The sequence below is a fragment of the Dipteris shenzhenensis genome, chromosome 5 (genome assembly GCF_047967505.1).
Source record: "Dipteris shenzhenensis isolate YYH24624 ecotype China chromosome 5, Dip_SZ_1.0, whole genome shotgun sequence".
Lineage (NCBI taxonomy): Eukaryota > Viridiplantae > Streptophyta > Polypodiopsida > Gleicheniales > Dipteridaceae > Dipteris > Dipteris shenzhenensis.
The window spans coordinates 55,520,777-55,540,318 of NC_141600.1; the positions used below are offsets into that span (position 1 = coordinate 55,520,777).

At 43.7% G+C, this 19,542-nt stretch overlaps 1 protein-coding gene across 2 annotated transcripts in view; it reads right to left on the reverse strand.

The window, feature by feature from the left end:
- Positions 1-889: 889 nt before the first annotated feature.
- LOC147902219 (uncharacterized) overlaps positions 890-19,542 on the reverse strand; it is a 33,069-nt gene continuing 14,416 nt past the window's right edge. The window contains exons 3-4 of one of the 2 annotated variants that reach the window (XM_087374283.1): positions 1,728-1,800; positions 890-1,499 (exon numbers count right to left, since the gene is read on the reverse strand). In XM_087374283.1, the coding sequence (XP_087230409.1) occupies positions 940-1,499; positions 1,728-1,800 (633 nt within the window). In that variant the 3' untranslated portion in view covers positions 890-939. Of the gene's footprint in view, positions 1,500-1,727; positions 1,810-19,542 lie in introns of both variants that reach the window. The other variant, XM_087374284.1, reaches the window with a different exon arrangement.

Here is a 19,542-nt window from a genome sequence, read left to right on the forward strand (position 1 = left end):
TAGTCTCTTCTCTGCAATGTTTCAACAATGATAAAGACACAATGCTTAATGTGTCATCACACATACTTTTGGGTTAGGTTACGTTACAGATTTTGCAATTGTCATCTATCCTACAATGACAACTCCTTTAGACCTTGTATATATTGTAGCTTAACATTACTTTCTAAATCAATGTTTGTGATATGCTTAATCTCCGTTTATGGCATTCCATTCCAATTAAAGCATATGGGTGTTTCTACAAACACATTACATTTGACACTCTTTGGGGCGATCTTAGAAGGCCAAGCATTTTTTCAGTTTCTGACACAGATGGACACACTTTAATACCACAACCAGGTGAGGCTTTGGACATATAAGAATCTCAAAAGTGCAAGGATGAATACAAAAGTCCCCCTGCTCTCACCCTTCACCCCTGAATTTCTCATATTTACATCCATTCTTGTCGGGCAAATAACATTTTCCATTACGTCGACATCAAATGGAGCACCCATACAAAACAAATTCCTTTTTGGAATTACAAAATGCATGAAAAGAATCTTATACACGAACAGTCAGCTTCACTGCCTAGATGTGCAATATCATCTAGCATCATATGAAATCTTAATGTTAAAATAACAATAAACAATAAAATACTGACTCATTCACCTAAAAAGTTAGATATGTCACAGTTTGTGAAGGGGCCTAGTACAGCTTGGAGAGGAGATGCATTGCCTGCGGGGTATCATAGGAAGGCCGGACACTAATCATTCAAGCTACTTTAAAGTCTTTTGCAGAAAGGTGCAGAGAAAAACACACACTATCACATCAATAGGGAGAGGGGGGAGAGGGGGGCATGCAATTGCGAGCTCCAAACAAATCAAAGACAACTATGATCTTCCAAAACCACCTCTTCAACAAGAAAAAATTACTTGACACCTGCTTCGTACAGACACAGGTCCATCAGTATGGAACCACGTACGGCAAAGCATATATGTCAACTGATGGCAAAAGAAGTGCCTCTGCCCATACCTGAGATGTTCCATCATCTTCCACCTTTGTCTTAGGCTTTGAACGAAGGTGGTTATTATGGAGAAAAAGCCATTCCTGATCATCAACTGCAGACCAAACCCCTTCTATTTGGGGCATATATTGAGTTTGTCTTTGCCTATTTAAGTCATTGACATTTTCTGAATTATGTCTTGTTGAAGGTGTTTGATCACTGGCGACTGCACCATTACTATTCCCTGTGGACCTCGCCAAAATCAAGGGAGACTCACTTTCTACCTTACCGTTTGCCTCTCTTTCATTATTATTATACAATGCTGGCTCACAACTTGCACTTTCCAAAGGCCGGTCATTTCTAGAGCTCCCCGATTGTACTCTCTCAATCCTTTGGAGCGTGCTTTCTCGTGCAGCAACACAGGAGACAGCTTTGATCTCTGGCACCTTCCCATTCTCCAAGCAAAGCACTTCATTGGCAAGTTCAGTTCGCTGAATCTTATTGGACCGCTTGTCCTTTTCTGTCAAGCACAGGCAAGTGGATCCACACGCCCAACCTTGTTACATATTTTTCAAAAGCACCCCATCCCACTCCTAAAAAACAAACAAATAAAACCAAAGCCCAACCCTCTGACCTGAACCTGCAACTGCAAAATCATTACGTGGTCTCTTTGTTCATCTGCTGAGATGGTCTCACTATTGGCAGTGCTAGGGAGGGAAGAGATGTAAGGGGGGTATATTTAACTCACCGTGTACATCACCATTAGTTTCGCTATCCCTCTTGCGTTTTTTTTTCTTGTCCCTATGCTTGTGCTTCTCTTTCTGCACTACCTTGCAAAGGTCAGCAAGTCATGAGATATTTGACTTCAAAAAACGAATCACCAAGCGCAAAACAAAAACCTCTCCTGTTGTCTAAAAGGCTTTACATCATGAAATCATTACAAACTCAATCCTACGGTCTCTCCCTCCTGAAAAATAAACCTTCTCAAATTTGACCATGAAGAAACCTCGCCAAAATTTGAGAAACCCCACATTATACCAAAAGAACAGAAGACATGACTTACTACAAGCATCTTCATTCATAGCAGCTCTACACCATAAGTTACATGTGTCCTGGCATGTAACATGAAGTACAGATAGTCTAAATTGATTCAGTGCAGAAGACATTGACTTATTTAGAACATCATCATTCAATCAATGGTGACACATTCAAAGAGATTGACTTACTACAAACATCAGTATTCAGAACAGCTCTACACCATAAGTTACACATTCTGGCATGTAACATGGTATACAGATAGCCTAAATTAGTTCAATGCAGAAGAAATTAACTTATTTAGAACATCATCATTCAAACAATGGTGACAAAATCGTACACATGAAAACATTTCAAATGGGATGGGGCGTACATAGTAGATAGGCTAAATTGATTACATGTAGAAGAGATTGAAACAGGTCTGGAAAATAAAAGTGGAGTATAGATAGTCTAAATTGATGTAATGTGGCCACAACATCCATGATCTCTTCTGCTTTTCTCAAGAAGACATTACTTGATTCAAGAAAGTGAAAGCTGTAACTACATGTCATGAGGCAGGAGAAATGCCAGTGAATCAGCAATGTAGCATTGCAACCAATACATGTAAGGATCTCCCTTTACATGTGCACGCATATTTTCAAATGTACTATAATTACCCCTTTGATCATGAATCTTATTAGCAAGGAAAAATATTATGCCTACTGAAAAACTGCTATGATAATCATATTAAGCATAATCTGGGTGGAAATCCAGGTGCCCAATCTCGAGTTATTAAAAACTACCACCCCATCTTGATTTACTTTTGTTAAAAACTATTACCCTTCGGAATCGGTACTAATGTGTCTAGCTGCATTGAGTAAAGGCTTTGAAATTATTCAAAGACAGCTTTCTGATATACTCAACTCTTACGTCCCATACCTGGGGTAAACATCATAAAATAGAAGCTGCCCTTTGCTCCATCTAAGCCTAGACATAAAAATAAAATCTCCATTACAATTTCAATGTGGTTTGTTTTTTGTGCATGCCACCGATTCTTCCATTCATACATCTGCTTTGCTTATGGTGTAGACTATCGTTTATATTAGGACTTAAAAGGCTTTGCGAAAGAATCATTTCAATTTTCCTTTTCCTTAATCTTGAGATTGGTCTCACCTATTACATGTCTTCTTTTCAGCTTTTGTTTTTCTTGGATGTAGTTTTTCCCTTCTCTATGGTGATAGGTCCTTGCAACAGATCTTCACAAGCCTTGGTGGGATTCATGATCTCCATCTACCACAGATCTAGATGCAGCCCACTCAGTAACAAAGTTTTGTATCATCTAGCTCCTTGTTGAACTAATTGATTAGTACCCTCATTGTGAGGGTGCAATCTTGCATTAACACGGCCTTTCTCTACTTCAGGTTGTTTTATTCAATTTCGTACATCTTCATTTCTTTGTCACATGCATCAGTGCTAGGCATAGGTGGCAGTGACACCTGGCTGCATTCGCAGCCAGAAGCAGTTTCAGTGCCTTTTGAGGACCTTCCAGCAGCCCAATCAGGGGCAACTGGGTGTCACTGCCACTGGTGCATGTGACATTCCCTTCTACTGAACTTGTTGCTAGGTGGATACCATGCCCCGAACTCCTCTGTGGCCTGTGACTGTGGCTGGGAATGGACCCACGTAGCTCGTGCCTGACTCGTCGTCCTTGGACTAACGGCTCACAAAGGTGGGTCTGAATGTGTGTCACAATCACCCTAGTGCAGGGATGCATGTGACATTCTTAATAAGACATCCTTCATCTGATCTAGCTGACAAGTATTGATTAAACCACGGCTACGCTTTTTTGTGCACAGTCCAAGGAAAGTAGTTCACATAATCCTCCTCCAATTTGCATTTACTAATAGAAGCTAATCTCTGCAAGTGACTAATGGATCTTCATCATTTAGCCCTCAAAAATCTGAAACTTCACCTTAACTCTCATGAGTGAGTGCTTTCCTCAAAAGTGAGCGCACATTTGGGTGTCATGGTACCTTGGTATCAAAGCCTTGGTCTGCTTGTTTTGCTTCAATTATAAGCTTGTGATCACATTCTGTAAAGGGTTTAAGCTAAGAGAATTTTGATATTGTGAGAATTGAATAATTAGGGAAATATAAAGTATATTTGATCGAGCTGTCAACGTAACGTGTCTCTAGAGATTGCACCAGTTTATCTTATGCTTCAGGCTTTATTACGGATGTAGCAATCAGCAGCTGGAACTACTCTTTTGGTAATGCCATGCGAAGGGGCAATCGGCCTGACTAAACAGACTGATCAGCAAGAGCCCCCATACCTATAAATAAGGTTGTATTTGCCATTTGTTGTACACTATTTTAAGCAGGTTTTCTCCAGTGGATAACAAGTTCCCGAACTATTCTCTTGCATTCTCATGCCCGATTTTCGCTCTCTCTAGTTGCATCTATTCTTCTACATTTTTGACATGGTGTCAGTGCTTCACAACAATTAATAGTTAAATTAGGAGGAATCCTTTGACTCCTTATTGTAGGCCATCCCATGGGCTATCCATTGGTGCCTTCTGTTCCCTGGTATGTGCCTAGTAGGCCAGGACATACACACTTAGGACAGTTAGGGCACTTACAAGGACACCCTGTCCTATGGTTTCTTTATTTTGGGTACTTTGTACCTTTCTTTCATAATTACACAGTACGGTTTCAGCACGTTTGCTTCCATCTTCTTCACTTCCATTGCTTCCACTTGCCTACATTGGTATCAGAGCAGGTTAAGGCTTCATCCCTCAGCCATTTCCAGCCACCCCAAGCCCTCCACACCTCAGTGGCGGCTACTTTCTTGCTGGTCGACAGCTTCTTTGAGGTCGTACCTGCACGTGTGAACAACTGAGGCTATTTCAAGAGATTTCATCGCCAAGAGACCATTCCATTGTGTTCTAGAGTCCTTATCCAGCAAGTTCGTGGACTGTTCTTGCACTTCGAGGCACTTTATCGCAGGAAATCAGCTCCAAACAGCTTCTACAGACTGGGCAACTATTGTAGAGAGTTTCTCCAGCCCCTTAACAGCTCAAATCTGTACTTAGTGGAATTTTCCTACAGCTGCCACCCTGTTTACAACTGTTCTCAACTTTGAGCTGCTCCATTTCCCTTCTACAACAGGCGCCTCACCCTCGAGTGCTTGGGCGACCACTTTTTCCAACTTTCCTTCACTTCGGGCTGCTGGAATATCACTTTTGACTGCTGTAACATTATATTTCAGCTCTCCTTGGCATCCTTGTTGGAATACTGAAAGGAAAGAGTAGAGTGGACACAAAATCAGAATACTTGCATATAGAATGAAGAAGAAAGAGGTCCTTAAGTAGGCACCTCATACAAGGTCACTGACATCACTGATGACCTCAAAGCTCCACAATCATCTCCTCAATCTGCTCCTAGATTCACTCAATCATCCTATGTGGCTTTTCCACCACCTAACTGTGCTTGTGGGCACCTAACTGTGCCTCTAGCACTCACACATAGAAACATAAGGTGTGCCTGAGGCATACACCTTGAGATATCCCAACAAACCCCCCCTCAAGGAAATGCCTCAGGCTATGTCAAGGATACATCTAGTCTCATAGTTTCTCATGCCATCTCATGGTGGTCAAGGATTAATCTATGGCTAGGTTCTCATGCTAGCAAGGGTTCCCTTGGGTGTAAGGTAAACAGAAAGGGATACAAACAGACCTTCCAATGGTTATCTCCCCTGCATGTACATGCACACAATGTCTGCAGGAGGTACCATGGAGCAAAACATACACATGGCCTACATCATAAGGTGACCAGAGGTGTTTACAAAACACACAAAACACAATAGTTTATTTTCATTCATTTTGGAGGACTATCCAGGCTGAGTACCTTGACATAAAAAGAGAGATCTGGAGCATACATAGAGATGTTTAAAATGCATAATCTTCATGGAATGCCTCATCTTGTGGAGGCTCATCTGTAGGTAGATTTGCATTTTCTTTCTTTGAAGTTGCTTCCTTTTTGGCAACCATTGTTTTGGCAATCTTCAACAAGGAAGTCAGGTTGGCATTTTCATCCTTTGTAGCATAACAAGACATTGCTTTATGTTTTGGCTTTTCACATATTTTGCATAAGCAAGCCATGAGAGGCTCTAACCCAGGTATTGGGTAGTGTCTTCTCTCTTACAGGGCTTAGAATAACAACTGAAATGCTTCAAAATATAAGCATTTAATGTAGCAAAGTCTTGTGACCAAATTTCAAACAATGATGCTTCTTCTTACATGCTTCATAGAAGTGGCTAAAATGAATACTTTCCAATCAAAACCAGGTCTAGTAATTCAAAACAAAACTAAAGCCACACTTGTACTGAAGTTATTGAAAGCTTCAAAAAACCAGAAATGCTAGAGTAGCATTTTATGTAGCATCATCTTCAAAAACTTGTCCAAAACTGTCAAAACTGAAAAGCTGAACTTGGAGGGCTTGTAGCTCACTCTTCAAAGCAAGGAAAAGAGGGCTTTCTGAAGCAAAAGAAAGCTCATATACCAGAGAAGGTCCAGCACAGAGGTTGGACGAAATGGTGCGCACTTTTGCCCGGGAGAGTTGCTACAGGCTGAAACTGAGTTTTGACGATTTCTCCCTCGTTACTGAACCAAATGACCTGAAAAGTGGCTCAAAATCTTCGTCTTGAGGTCGCCCATCTACTCCTAAGAGGGCTCAGGCAATGGCGGAGCAGGTACGGAGTATTGAGCAACAGAAGAAATTCGCTGTTTGGAGAATGGCAGCCACCACAGACGTTTTTTCTTCAATTGCTTACAGGTGGAAGTTCGCCCATACTAGAGGAGTTTCCAGCTCAGAGGGTTTGGGCAATGGCCATTTGTAGATGGAGAACCAAGCTCTCAAAGATTTTGGGAAGAAAGAGGAAAATGGAGAAGAAGAAGAAGAAGAAGATGATGATGATGTGGCAGAAATGGGCTCAAGGGGGATCAAAGGGCTCTGATACCATGTTGGAATACTGAAAGGAAAGAGTAGAGTGGACACAAAATCAGAATACTTGCATATAGAATGAAGAAGAAAGAGGTCCTTAAGTAGGCACCTCATACAAGGTCACTGACATCACTGATGACCTCAAAGCTCCACAATCATCTCCTCAATCTGCTCCTAGATTCACTCAATCATCCTATGTGGCTTTTCCACCACCTAACTGTGCTTGTGGGCACCTAACTGTGCCTCTAGCACTCACACATAGAAACATAAGGTGTGCCTGAGGCATACACCTTGAGATATCCCAACAATCCTCAGCTGCCATTTGCTGTTCATTTCACCTCTCCTAAAGGGTGACTCCTGTCTTCACGTTTAGAGCATTTTCTTTGCTGTAATCTTGGTCAAAGTCACTTGGCCCTATGTTGGCTTTGGAAGTCTTTTTTCAGCAGGTACACTTTGTGACAGCCACATATTTGCAGTGGAAAAGCTTTGAAGCTTGTGCAGTAAATTGCCTTTGGATTTGGGAGCTTGCACTCTCTTTCTTTGCTTTGTCAGTTGGTGCTTTTGCCTTGCACTTTGCACTATGGCTAGCAACAAGGACGACTTATTTGGGATGCTTGGATCTGAGGACAAACTTGATGGCACAAATTACCCCATGTGGGCTTATATGATGGGGCATGTATTGGTTGCCAAGAATCTTTGAAACATTGCTACAAGTACTAAGGTCAGACCCACTAGACCTAGTGCCTCTGGTTCATCTAGTGATTCTTCTAATGCTTCTTCCACTACATCTGCTTTGCCTCCTACTCAAGAGAAATTGCATTAGGATGGAGTTGGTGCAAAAACACATGCCTTAATTGCTCTGTCAATAAAAAGGGTTATTATCCCTCATATCCATTCATGCAAGACAGCTGAACAAGCATGGGATAAGCTTGCCTCCTTATATGAGGTGCAAAATGAGGCTAGAGTGGCCTATCTCCGCAAGCAGTTGAAGGACTTGAAGCTTCAAGAGGGTGGTGACATGGATGCATATCTTACCAGTGTTAAAGATTTGAAAGAGCAGTTGGCAAATATTGATGAGGTATTCTCAACTTGTACCCATGACACTTGATGAATTGCCTGACTCATACCAGAGCTTTGCCACTACTTTGTGGTTGGTTGCCATGGGCAATGCCAATCACTACACTTTTGACCAGTCAATTGTCCTTTGTTACAAGAACAAAGCCATGTGAATAGAAATGCTTCTATGGCTAGTGACCACGCTTTTGCCACTAAGCATAGAAACAAGGCCAAAGCAAAAGTTTCAGCTGGTAAGCCACTTAATGCACTTGCTGGTAATTCATCTGATGCCTCTTTTTATGGTGAAAAGAAAAGAAAGAGAGATGTAACTATTGCAGGAAACCTGGGCATGACATCAATGAGTGCAGGAAGAGAATTGCATCTAAAAAGGAGGAGTCGGGCCTTGCACTTTCTGACGCTCCTAGTGCAGATGACAAGCATGAGATCGCCAATTTTGCACACAATCAGCATTGGGCTTTTCTCGTTACTTGTCAGTATACTCCTTCTATTCATGATGCCTGCATGATAGTTTTTTTATGGTTATGATGCATGGGTTTTTTACAATGGTACTGGCAAGCCCATCACTTCATGCAAGACGTTATTCAGCTCACTTGCAGATGCACCAAAGAGTGATCAGTTGCATGTGCAAATGATGCATCTTATTTAGTAAAAGGCATTGGGCAAGTTGCATTACTTCAGTATCTGGTGGTCTAGTCACTGTAGACAATGTACTATATGTACCATGCATCCGAAAAAAACTCATATCCATTTCAGCTATAGCTAATTCTGGATATCAGGTTCTTTTTTATGGTGTTAGGTGTGCAGTCTATGACGTTACACATGTCTTTACCATGGTGTTGACTGGCACATTGCTTAGAGAACTTTACAAACTTGATGCTTATGACAAGATGTCTGAAGGATACTGTATTTGTTGATGCATATGCTATTGATGATTCTACCTTGGCAAACACACATTTATGGCACGAGAGGTTTAGACACCTCAATTATGGAACAATTGTGAAGTTACATAAGCAAGAAATGGTTGTTGATATTCCTAAGGGCCTTCATTCAAAAGAAATATTTTCGGAGATCAATTGCAGATCCAAACTTGTATCTCTTTCGGGAACGAGATGTGGGCACATTGATTATCCTTCACACGGATGATCTCATATTGATTGGCAAGCACATAGCCTTGTCAAAGGAGTTTGAGATGACAGATTTAGGTTTACTACATATTTCCTTGGGATTGGAGATTTGACAGACTTAGAGGGGGTTCTTTGTTTCTCAACAACGATATATTCATGAGTTGTTGGAGGCCTTTGGGATGGAGAACTGCAAGCCTATTTCATCTTCGATGGACCCGAATACCAAGCTTACTAACATGATCCTGAAGAGTGGATGATGCCTCCTTGTATCCGAAGCTTGCCGGTTCATTGCTCTGGTTGCTAAACACTCAGAGTTGGACTTCCAGTGGGGCTATTAACCTCATTCACAGGTTGCAAATTTTGCGGTATCTGCAGGGTACGAAGCATTTTGGACTTTGTTATGATGTAAATGGAGAAGATGGAAGCAAACATGCTGAAACCGTACTGCTGTAATAATGAAAAGAACGTACAAAGTACCCAAAACAAAGAAACCCTAGGGCAGGTTGTCCTAGTAGTACCTAGTGTACTAAGTGGCACATGTCATAAGTGCCCTAACTGGTTACTGTCCTAGTTGCCTATATCTTGGCTTACAAGGCACATACTAGGGAATAGAAGGCACCAATGGATAGCCCATGGGATGGCCTACAAACCCCCCTACTTGAAGAACTAATGTCATGGTTGCACATGTTCATCCTCTATGGATATAGCAACCTATGACTATACAAAGCATAACAGATCAAGTTACAAAAGATACTAAGTTTAAAGCCCGGCGGAATGCTTCAAACTTAGGTCGAGGCAGAGCCTTTGTAAACAATTCTGCCAAGTTGTCTTCAGTGGGAACATAAGACAACTGTATATCACCTGTTGACAATGTCTCTCTGACAGTGATAATGAACCTCAATATGATTTGTGCGGGCATGGAACACAAGATTCCATGCAACAGCCAAAGCACTCTGATTGTCAAGAGCTGTTTGACATACATGAAGATCTGTAAGTAGCTTCCGAAGCCAAACACACTCCACTGTAGCTGTAACAGCTGCTCTGTACTCAGCCTCACAGGTGGATGTAGCAACTATAGTCTACTTCTTGCTGAACCAAGAGATGCATGAAGTACCAAGCATGAAACAATTGCCAGTATGTGACACACGGCTGTTGAAATAGCCAGCCCAATCACTATCAGTTAATTCATGCATGACAAGTGAAGTACCTGCTCAACTGTGAGACAATATACTTAAAATGTGGCCTGGTATGGCATAAATTATCAAACAACCTACTGCATGTTGATAGAGAGTGATATCACGTGCACCACTATCATCATCATATGAGAATGAAAGCCAGGCTCTAATGGTGTGGATATTGGCTTGCAATCCTCAAACTGAAAAGGTTGCAAAAGCTGTCCAATGTACTTGGATTGTGGCATCAAAATACCCCCTCACTGCTAGCAAATTGAATGCCCAAATAATAATGCAAAGGACCAAGATCTGACATAGCAGATGACTTCTGCAAGACAAGCTTAAATGATGAATTTTGCTCAGCATGTGTCCCAGTAGCAAGCATGTCATCCGCATAGAGTATCCAAGATACCCTTACAGATGTAAAGTGTAACCTCTGTAGGGCTGTTCTGAAAGCCAAGACTTAGTGCTAGCCTTCATCATGGCTGAGTTTGCCCTTCACCTCCGGAGTGCCAACAAAAACTCAGTACGAAGACTTTTTATAAAAGGATGCTCAAGTATGTGTGGGTGTGTGGATTTGTATGTGTGAGAACATATTTTTATACTATGGTCTACACCCACTGTTGGGCGTTGATGACATCAGTGGGGATGTCATAGTAGCTAGTCCCTGCTATGCATGATGGAGTTTATGGTTTTCAATCTTATGAGTGACTATCATGAGGGGTGCATGTTTCAATCCATAAAGGTGCATGTTTCAATCCATAAAGGGCTTTCTTCAACCGGCATACCTTCCCTTTAGATTCTTCAACCTCAAAGCCAAGAGGTTGGGTAACATAAACTTCCTCTTGCAAGTGCCCATGAAGAAATGTTGTCTTAATGTCAAGCTGATGTACCTCCCAATGAAAGTGGGCAGCAAGGGCAATAACACTCCTAATAGTGGTGATCTAGGCAAAATTTACTTCAAATTCAATGCCTTGTTGCTGTGCATAACCCTTGCAGCAAAACTGGCTTTTTAACGGTCCACTGAGCGACTACACTATTGAGGTCCGGCCTATCTCAACTTTCCTCGCAGGACACCACCTGGTGTCTTACATCCTTACATTCTCCATTTAAATTAATCTATTTCTGCACAACAAGTCCCCAAATGTTACCTTGGTATCAGAACAGCATGGTTCCTTCTAATCTAAAGAAGATTGGAGGGAATCCTAGCAGCAAATCACAGTAATGGGGATGCAACAGGCGAAGGAGGCAGCATGGTGGGGATATTCTCTAGTCAAGAAGACATCTGATGTCTTTCATGCTTGAGTTCTCCATTTACATTTATCTATTTCCGCACAGCCAGTCCCCACATGTTACAGTGGTATCAGAGCAGCATGGTTCCTTCTAATCTAAAGAAGGCTGGAGGGAGCCCTAGCTGAAAATCACAGTAATGGGGACACAACTGGCGAAGGAGGAAGCATGGGGGGATATTATCTAGTTTTGTATTGTGTTCCTAACCCGGACTAGTATCGCACCATCTAAGGAGGGAGCATGGTGGGGATATTCTCTAGTTTTGTATTTTGTTCCTACTCTACCCGCATTAGTGGTAGCACAAGACGAAGAAGGGCACATGGAGGGGATACTCTAGTTTTATATTTTGCTCCTAACCCGCACTAGCGGTAGCACCATATTCCATTAGCCTCTCCCTCCCTCCCCTCCATCACGCATCTGTTAGCCCCCCTCTTCACCAGTGTGCATTTGCACCTTGCAGCAAAGTAAGGGGGAAATTTATTCTCTGACACTCAGTGTCACAATAGTTGATGGATCTACAAGTCTTACACCATAGACCCATCCAGCGTAGCAGCTCTCATGCAAGCATTCAGAAAGCAGGATCATTCTGAGCAGCTCTAGATACCATGCAACAGCCAGCCCTTGCACGAGCAAGAAAAGAAGACAAAGGAGGATGCAAGGATATTGGACCATTTTCATCTTCTGTTGGAACAAGAATGCCTTGAGAAGGCCGCGCATCAAACCCGACGTCATGCCAGCTTGCTAGCATGGAGGGTTAAATGTATGCGAGACTGAGAGGAGATGCTTTTACAGCATCAACAGTTTCTCGCGGCCTTTTAGTCCCTCTCCCGATCAGCAGCTACCAGTGTGAGTCCATCATCCGCTCAGGAGTCTTCCACCCTAGAGCACAGTGTAGTGGACTGCAGTACCCACAGGTAGTTCTTCATCTGCAAGCACTCCTTTATCCGCTCAGGAGTCCCCATCTCAGAACACAGTTCAGTGGACTATTCTGCAGCAGTTCAGACATTGGCTTCTCTTGGTTCTACTAGTCCAAGGGACTATTCAGTTTCCGCAGTAGCTGCATGGAGTGCCTCACGGTCTTCCACCCATGAGTGTTGGATTACGGTCGGTCACCTGGCATCTGATTTATCATTTTGGATTCCCTTTAACCCAACCATAACTGGTGACTTAGGTTGAAACCTGTACATAAGCATAAAAGGACTGTAACTAGTACTCGAATGCTTTGCACTGTTATAAGCAAATTCTATCATAGGTAGATAATCTTCCCATGAAGACTGTCTCTTAGAAACATATGCCCGAAGCATATCTTCAACCAATTGGTTGACCTTCTCTGTACTACCATCAGTTTGTGCATGATATGAAGAACTCATACTTAGAGTAGTTTCTAACTTCTCAAAAACAAGTGTCCAAAAGTTACTTGTAAACTTCGAGTCCTTGTCACTAACTATGTCGGAGGGCAAACCATACAGCTTAAATAAGTGGTCCACAAACTCATAAGCCAGCTGAACAGCTGAAATAGTTGTTCGAGTAGGTAAGAATCTAGCCATTTTTGTCAAACGGCCGACTATGACCCAAATGGAGTCATGACCCTTGCGCGTTCGAGGAAAACCAGTAATAAAATCCATGGAAATACTTTTCCATTTATTACCTGTAATCTGCAATGGCTGTAATAAACCCGCGCTTCGAAGGCGTTATGCCTTAGTAACCTGACAAACCCGGCAACCTACCACATAGTTTTCAATAAATGCACGCATCTTAGGCCAATAAAAGGTATGCTTCACAAGAAACAGAGTCCGATGTATACCCGGATGTCCAGCACTAGGAGCATCATGACACTCCCAGAGAACCTTGGATCGAAGTTCCAAAACATCTAACACACAAATCTTTCCATTCCGGAACAGCAAGCCGTTCCTAGATGAGGTCACACACAAGAGAATCTAGATCCTATAATCTAGGGGAGGAATCACACCTACCACATGAGGTGGCACAAGTGGCCTCAAGATTCTTCACACTCACACAACTGTAGGACACTCCTACGACTCTAGGCCACACACACTAGGACTCCGATTCCAACAAACCCCCCTTCGGAGCTAGGGTGAGAACCTATGACATCATCCAGATTGTGCATCCCAGGCAATCTCAGAGGCTAACAGCTGAGCATAATTCAGAGGTTGAGCCAAGCACTCTCATGGCTTAGGTGTCAACGTGATAAGAGACTCAAATCTGAGCATGGATGCATGACCAACTCATAGGTCTAGGGAGTACACCAACATCCTGGGCCAGGCCTGATAAAGGAAAGACATCACAACCCCCCTGTCTCCTAACTGGGTACATGGAAATAAGTGGAGCCTTTTATAGGACAAGGCACACAAAATGACAAATTATTACATCATTTTAGGGGGACTACCCAAGGCAAAGTACCTAACACACATGACTCTAGAAAGCCCACTCTTCATCTATCACCTCATGGAGGGATAGACCAGAAACAGCAACAGTGCAGGCTTGTTCCTCACGTCCAGAAGGTGTAGCTTCATCGTCTTCGTCCTCGATCTGTTTCGCAACCAAATTGGCATGTTCTTTGGCTTGTACCTTTGCCATCTTCTTGAAGCAACGATCCTCTAGATGGCCAAGCTTTTGACAGTAATTAAATTTAAGAGGTTTTCCTTTCTTCTTGGGCTTATTCTTGAGAAAGAATGCTTTGTCAGACTCAAAGGAAGATTTTGCTTTCTCTGTAAGCCTACGGTCCTCATCAATGAGATGAGCTACCATATCCTTAAAGCTCATATTGCGGCTCACTCTTAGGACAGCAAGGATCTCATTGTACTTGGAAATGTCTTCAATACTTAGAGAAGTACAGCAACTTGATCATCTTCTTCAACAATGACTCGGATGGCAGATAATTGTTGGAGAATTGACCCAAGATTAATCAAGTGTTCATTGAGGGTTTCAGTTTCCTTCATCTTGAGCTTGAAGAGTTTTTGTTTGAGAAAGACTTTGGAATTATTGATCTTATTTCCAAACAAATTCTCTAATTTTTCCCAAACGTCATTTGTAGTCTTATCAAAATCCACATGGTGGATAAGGTTGTCAGCTAAAGCTAGGCCAATGATAGCCATTGCTTTATCAGTGTGGTTCTCCCACCAACTGATTCTAGCATCATCACTTTGGGGTTTTGACTCCTTGCCATTGGTGATATTCCATATGTCTTCTCGCATAAGAAGAAGCCGGAGTTTCCTCTGCCAAGTTGGGAAATTGTTCCTTGAGAATTTCTCGATGAACGAGGAGTTTTTTATGCTATCCATTGGTGGGAAGGTCTTAGCTGTTATTACAGCCAGAGTCTAAATCCCTTACAATGTTTACTCAAATTTTGCAAAAAAAGCCCCAAATTTTACATAGTAGAAGCTTCAATTATGCCAAAGGAAGACACAGGACAGAAAAGCCCTAAATTTTAGGGTTAGGGTTGCTGCAAAAATTAGGGTTTGCAGAAAATTGGGGCTTTTCAAAATTTCCTAGGGAAGCTTCAGATCATAACAGCCCCAACAAATTCACCCAAAATGAGGCAAATTTCTTGAAAATCGCAATTTAGGATTTTGGCTCAGAAATGGGCTGGAACAAGCCGCTCTTCAGGTCGTCATGGAGCAGAAATGCTGGGCTTCAAGGTCAGTCTGAATCCCCTCCAAATGTGGCGGCGATTTTGGAGCTGGAATCCCAAGAATGGTGGCTCATTTCAGATGCAGGTCGTCTGTCGCCGGTATATGCGAGACGCCGCCAACATCATCGCAACGACACCTTCGCAGGAGCTGTCGCAGGTCAGGGGCGGAAGCAGGAGAGCGAGGAGCGGCAGCCGCAATGGGCAGAATTCTTGGCCGAGATGCGTGAGCAGACTGCGAGAGAGGCGTGAGCAGACTGCGAGGGATGCGTGAGCGGATTGCGAGGGAGGCGTGAGCGGATTGCGAGGGAGGAGAGAGGTAGCAAGCAGAGGAGTTAGCGGAGGAGATAGCGGGCAAGAGGTAACATCAGCACGGACAAGAGAGGTAGCAGACAGTGGAGATAGCAATTCGATGAATGCCGTAGATGACGAGCCGTGAGCTCTGACAACAAGTGGTGCAAATCCGCTTCAACAATGGCCGATGAGCTTCGGCAACTCGTGAAACATCTTAACAGCTCCCAATAGCCAGTCACACTAGCAAAAACAGAAAGTCTTTGTTGGCAAAGGTAGAGCTACTCAATCGGAGAGGAATGCCATCAGGCAGGAGCTTTAAGGTGGCTCTGATACCAACTGTTGAAAATGGGGAGAGGGTGAGAGACACTCAATCACATGATTGGAGACAAGAGCTGAGGCACGAACTGATGTTGATAGATTGTGTAATCATAGCAAGTACATAACCTCATTTATAGGCTGGGCAAGCCTTATCTTCCCACACAGACACCTCATAGATGAGGTCACACACAAGAGAATCTAGATCCTATAATCTAGGGGAGGAATCACACCTACCACATGAGGTGGCACAAGTGGCCTCAAGATTCTTCACACTCACACAACTGTAGGACACTCCTAGGACTCTAGGACCACACACACTAGGACTCTGATTCCAACAAACTCACCACGTACCTCGCTTCCCGGGCCTTGCAAAGGAGTATTGATCCATTCTCCAATCTATCAGAGGATGTTTTGATACGGTGTTGGAGTCTCCTCCTCCCTCGGCAGCCACAGTGATCGCAGATGATGGAGTCCCCAGGCTCAGAGAGATTATGGACAACCTCGAGACGCTTCCTGAGGAGATCCTTCTGGAGACCTTGGATGGAGGCGAACTATGTCAAAGAGTTGAGGTCTCTGGGCTCCCACGCGATGGGACACTTAGCTCGAGACTGCCTAAGAGGCCAAGGTAGGGATCCTCCTCAGCCTAGGCAGGAGCAAGGGGCTCCCCCTCAGCCCAAGCAGGGGCCGAGGGCTCCACAACATCGAGCCAGGCAGTCAGATCGTTAGCAACACTCGCAAATACCTTAGGTCGAGCCCTCTGAGGGGACTTGGACCAAGGTTGAACACAAGGAGCTCAGCAAGGCAACGCAGGTATCGCGCTACGGGCTAGGGTCAGAGAGCGCGAGAGAGCCCAATCGACGATCCCCTAGCCTCACGGGAAGTTGGCAAACGTTGCCCCTATGGAGCAGGAGGAGGAGACCTTCTTTGATCTCCCGACCAAGAGCCGTAGGCGCCAGCAGAGCAGAGCGCCCAGGTCCCTTTGCAACAGGAGCCTGGAGAAAAGCAAGTCTCGATGGACCCTCCATCGGGGCCAACCCCCCTCTCCTAAACCCCCCCCTGCCCCCTCCCCCTGAACTTGCAATCACCTGTACCACCCGCCGCCCCTTTCTCCCTGCCCGCCTCCCTTCCCTGACTCCAAGACTACAGCCCCCTCCTCCCCTTCTGTTACCCGTCCCCCTTCTCCTTCCATACCCTTGTCTTCAAGCAAGGGGGTGCCAGAGTCCTCTGTTACGCTCAAGTCGAGGCAACATGACCTCGGAAGGGTTAGTCGACATTTTCCTTTAAAGGATCAATGTTTGTATTATATTTGTTTGGGCTTCATGTAAATGATCAAAAAGGAATAAAGGTCAAGGTCCTTGGTGTGGGTGACATGGCACTAGACTAGGTGGATCTAAGGCCAAAAGACTTTAATGCATTAAATGTGCCTAGGGGCAAATGTTTCAAAGATATCCCAAGAGAGGGGTAAATAATGCATTAAGGAAGGATCCTAAATTTAAGACATGTGGCATACTAGATCTATCTAGGGAGTTTGGGGCTCGTTGGAATTAAGCAAGCAGAGAGCTTTGACAAAATGAATCTTTTTGGGATTTTCAGCAGTGACGCTTGCAACCAACGAGGTTGGCTAGGAGGATAGACTAAGTGCATTCGCCCATGATTCAATGTAAAACTAGAAGCAACGAGATTGTGAGGTAACATTTGGTATCAGAGCGCAGGTTGTACGGGGCATTTGACGACGGACGATGGTACAGTTCACGTAAGTCTGGGTAGCGTGGATGGGTGAACGGTGCGCGACATGTGCTATCGGGTGGTCACGGGATTAACTACCGCAGGTGATGACGCAACTGTGCTATCGGGTGGTCACGGGACTAGCTGTCGCAGGAGCGTACGGTTCGCGTAGGCTGGTGACGGAGGACGAGACAGTTAAACCACAGGTGTAGGAACGGTTGGTCAACACCGTTGCAAGAGACCAAGATCGCGTACAACCACATGCTTATAATTTGGTATCGTGTATATTGTCGTTGATTTGAAGGCGTCGAAGACAGGATTACAAGGGCAAGTGAGCATGGGATAGTTTGTAATTAATTATATCATGATTCTGTTCGTCAACCTACAACTAGCTTAGGACCAGGGAAATGAATCTGGATATCTGCGTTACGGGGAGGTCCTTCAACGTTACTAATGCTGGGTGTAGAAAAAACCCGTAGTACTTTGGATTTTGCAAGTCATGGTATCCATGAGAGTTACGTACGTTGCTAACACCAAAGGTTGGAGCGTAACAGAGGTTGTGGTTCGGTTACTCTGCAAGGTTCGGGCATTATGACAGTACAGCATGTTCATGATCACAAGGCTGGTCATAAATGCGTGTTGGAGTGGCTTACAGGAACTAGTTGACCTCTTCATGCAGCAAAGATATAACCAAGGAGCTTTCTATGCCTTCTAAGTTTGTTTGCTTCCGTGTTTGAGTTAATTTGGGTTGCAGGAGTTTCCCTAGTATAGGGAAAAGTGGGTTTAGTTACAGTGTGATATAGATTTGGTTAACTGTGAAATTGGAGGTTGGACTTTCATTTTGTAATTACAGTTGCAAGCGGTGTTTTATTTTAAAAATAATAAAAAATTAAAAAAATTAAAAAAAATAAACACACAATCCCATTGACCTGAATGAAAGTAGAAGAAGCAGCTTCCAAGATGGATCCCGTAGAGTCGGGAGTCCGGTCGACCCCGCAGGTGTCACGCCCAGCAGGTCATACACTGTCTAGCAGAATTGCAATGTTACAGGATGCCTTGCAACAGATTTTAGCGCAGCAGTTATAAACAAATGTGGGGCAGTCTGAACTCAGAAAAATGGTGCATAGTATGTCTGCCAGACCATCTCGTGAGGAGAAAGGTAAATCTCCGATGGAATCGGAGACCAGTGTTCGTACGGTCGAGCCTAAGAGGGCTAAGGTCCCTAATATTGCCAATTATAGGCCAGAAAAGTATTTTGGTCGGATGTCTGACCGTAGTTCCGATATCATTCACACCTGGTTACGCAAATGGGACGAGGCATTCGCCATTTGTGAAATCAGGAATGATATGAAGAAAATCCGCGAGGCCACCCATATGTTTAATGAGGCAGCGGATAGGTGGTGGATAAAACAGCAGAAAGATGGAGTAGCATCCACTCCCTGGGAGGGGTTTAAAAAGGAATTTAGAAAACACTTCCTACCTCCTGACGAAGCATCCCGAGCTTGGGATCAATATCGAAACCTTCGTCAAAGAAATTTATGAACCCCTACCTCAGTCAATCCAGGTAAAAGATTTTATCTTTGGATTGAATGATCGGATAAAGATGGAAGTTCGGTCTAAGTATGCGAACACGCTAGATGAAGCAATTGCCATAGCCCTGACTTGAGAGGCCGCCAAGCTAGGTGGGCAGAACTCATGCAAGAGTTTAACTTGACGATTCGGTACCGAAGAGGTAAGGATAATAAAGTTGTTGATGCGTTGTCACGCATTATGCATAACATGAGTTTCACGGTATTAGAGAGTGCTCTAATGACCGAGATTAGAGAAACTCAAAGGGTGAACGAGTTCGTCCAGAGCTTATGGCCTAAGGCTCATGTATTAAAAACCGGGGAAAAGGATG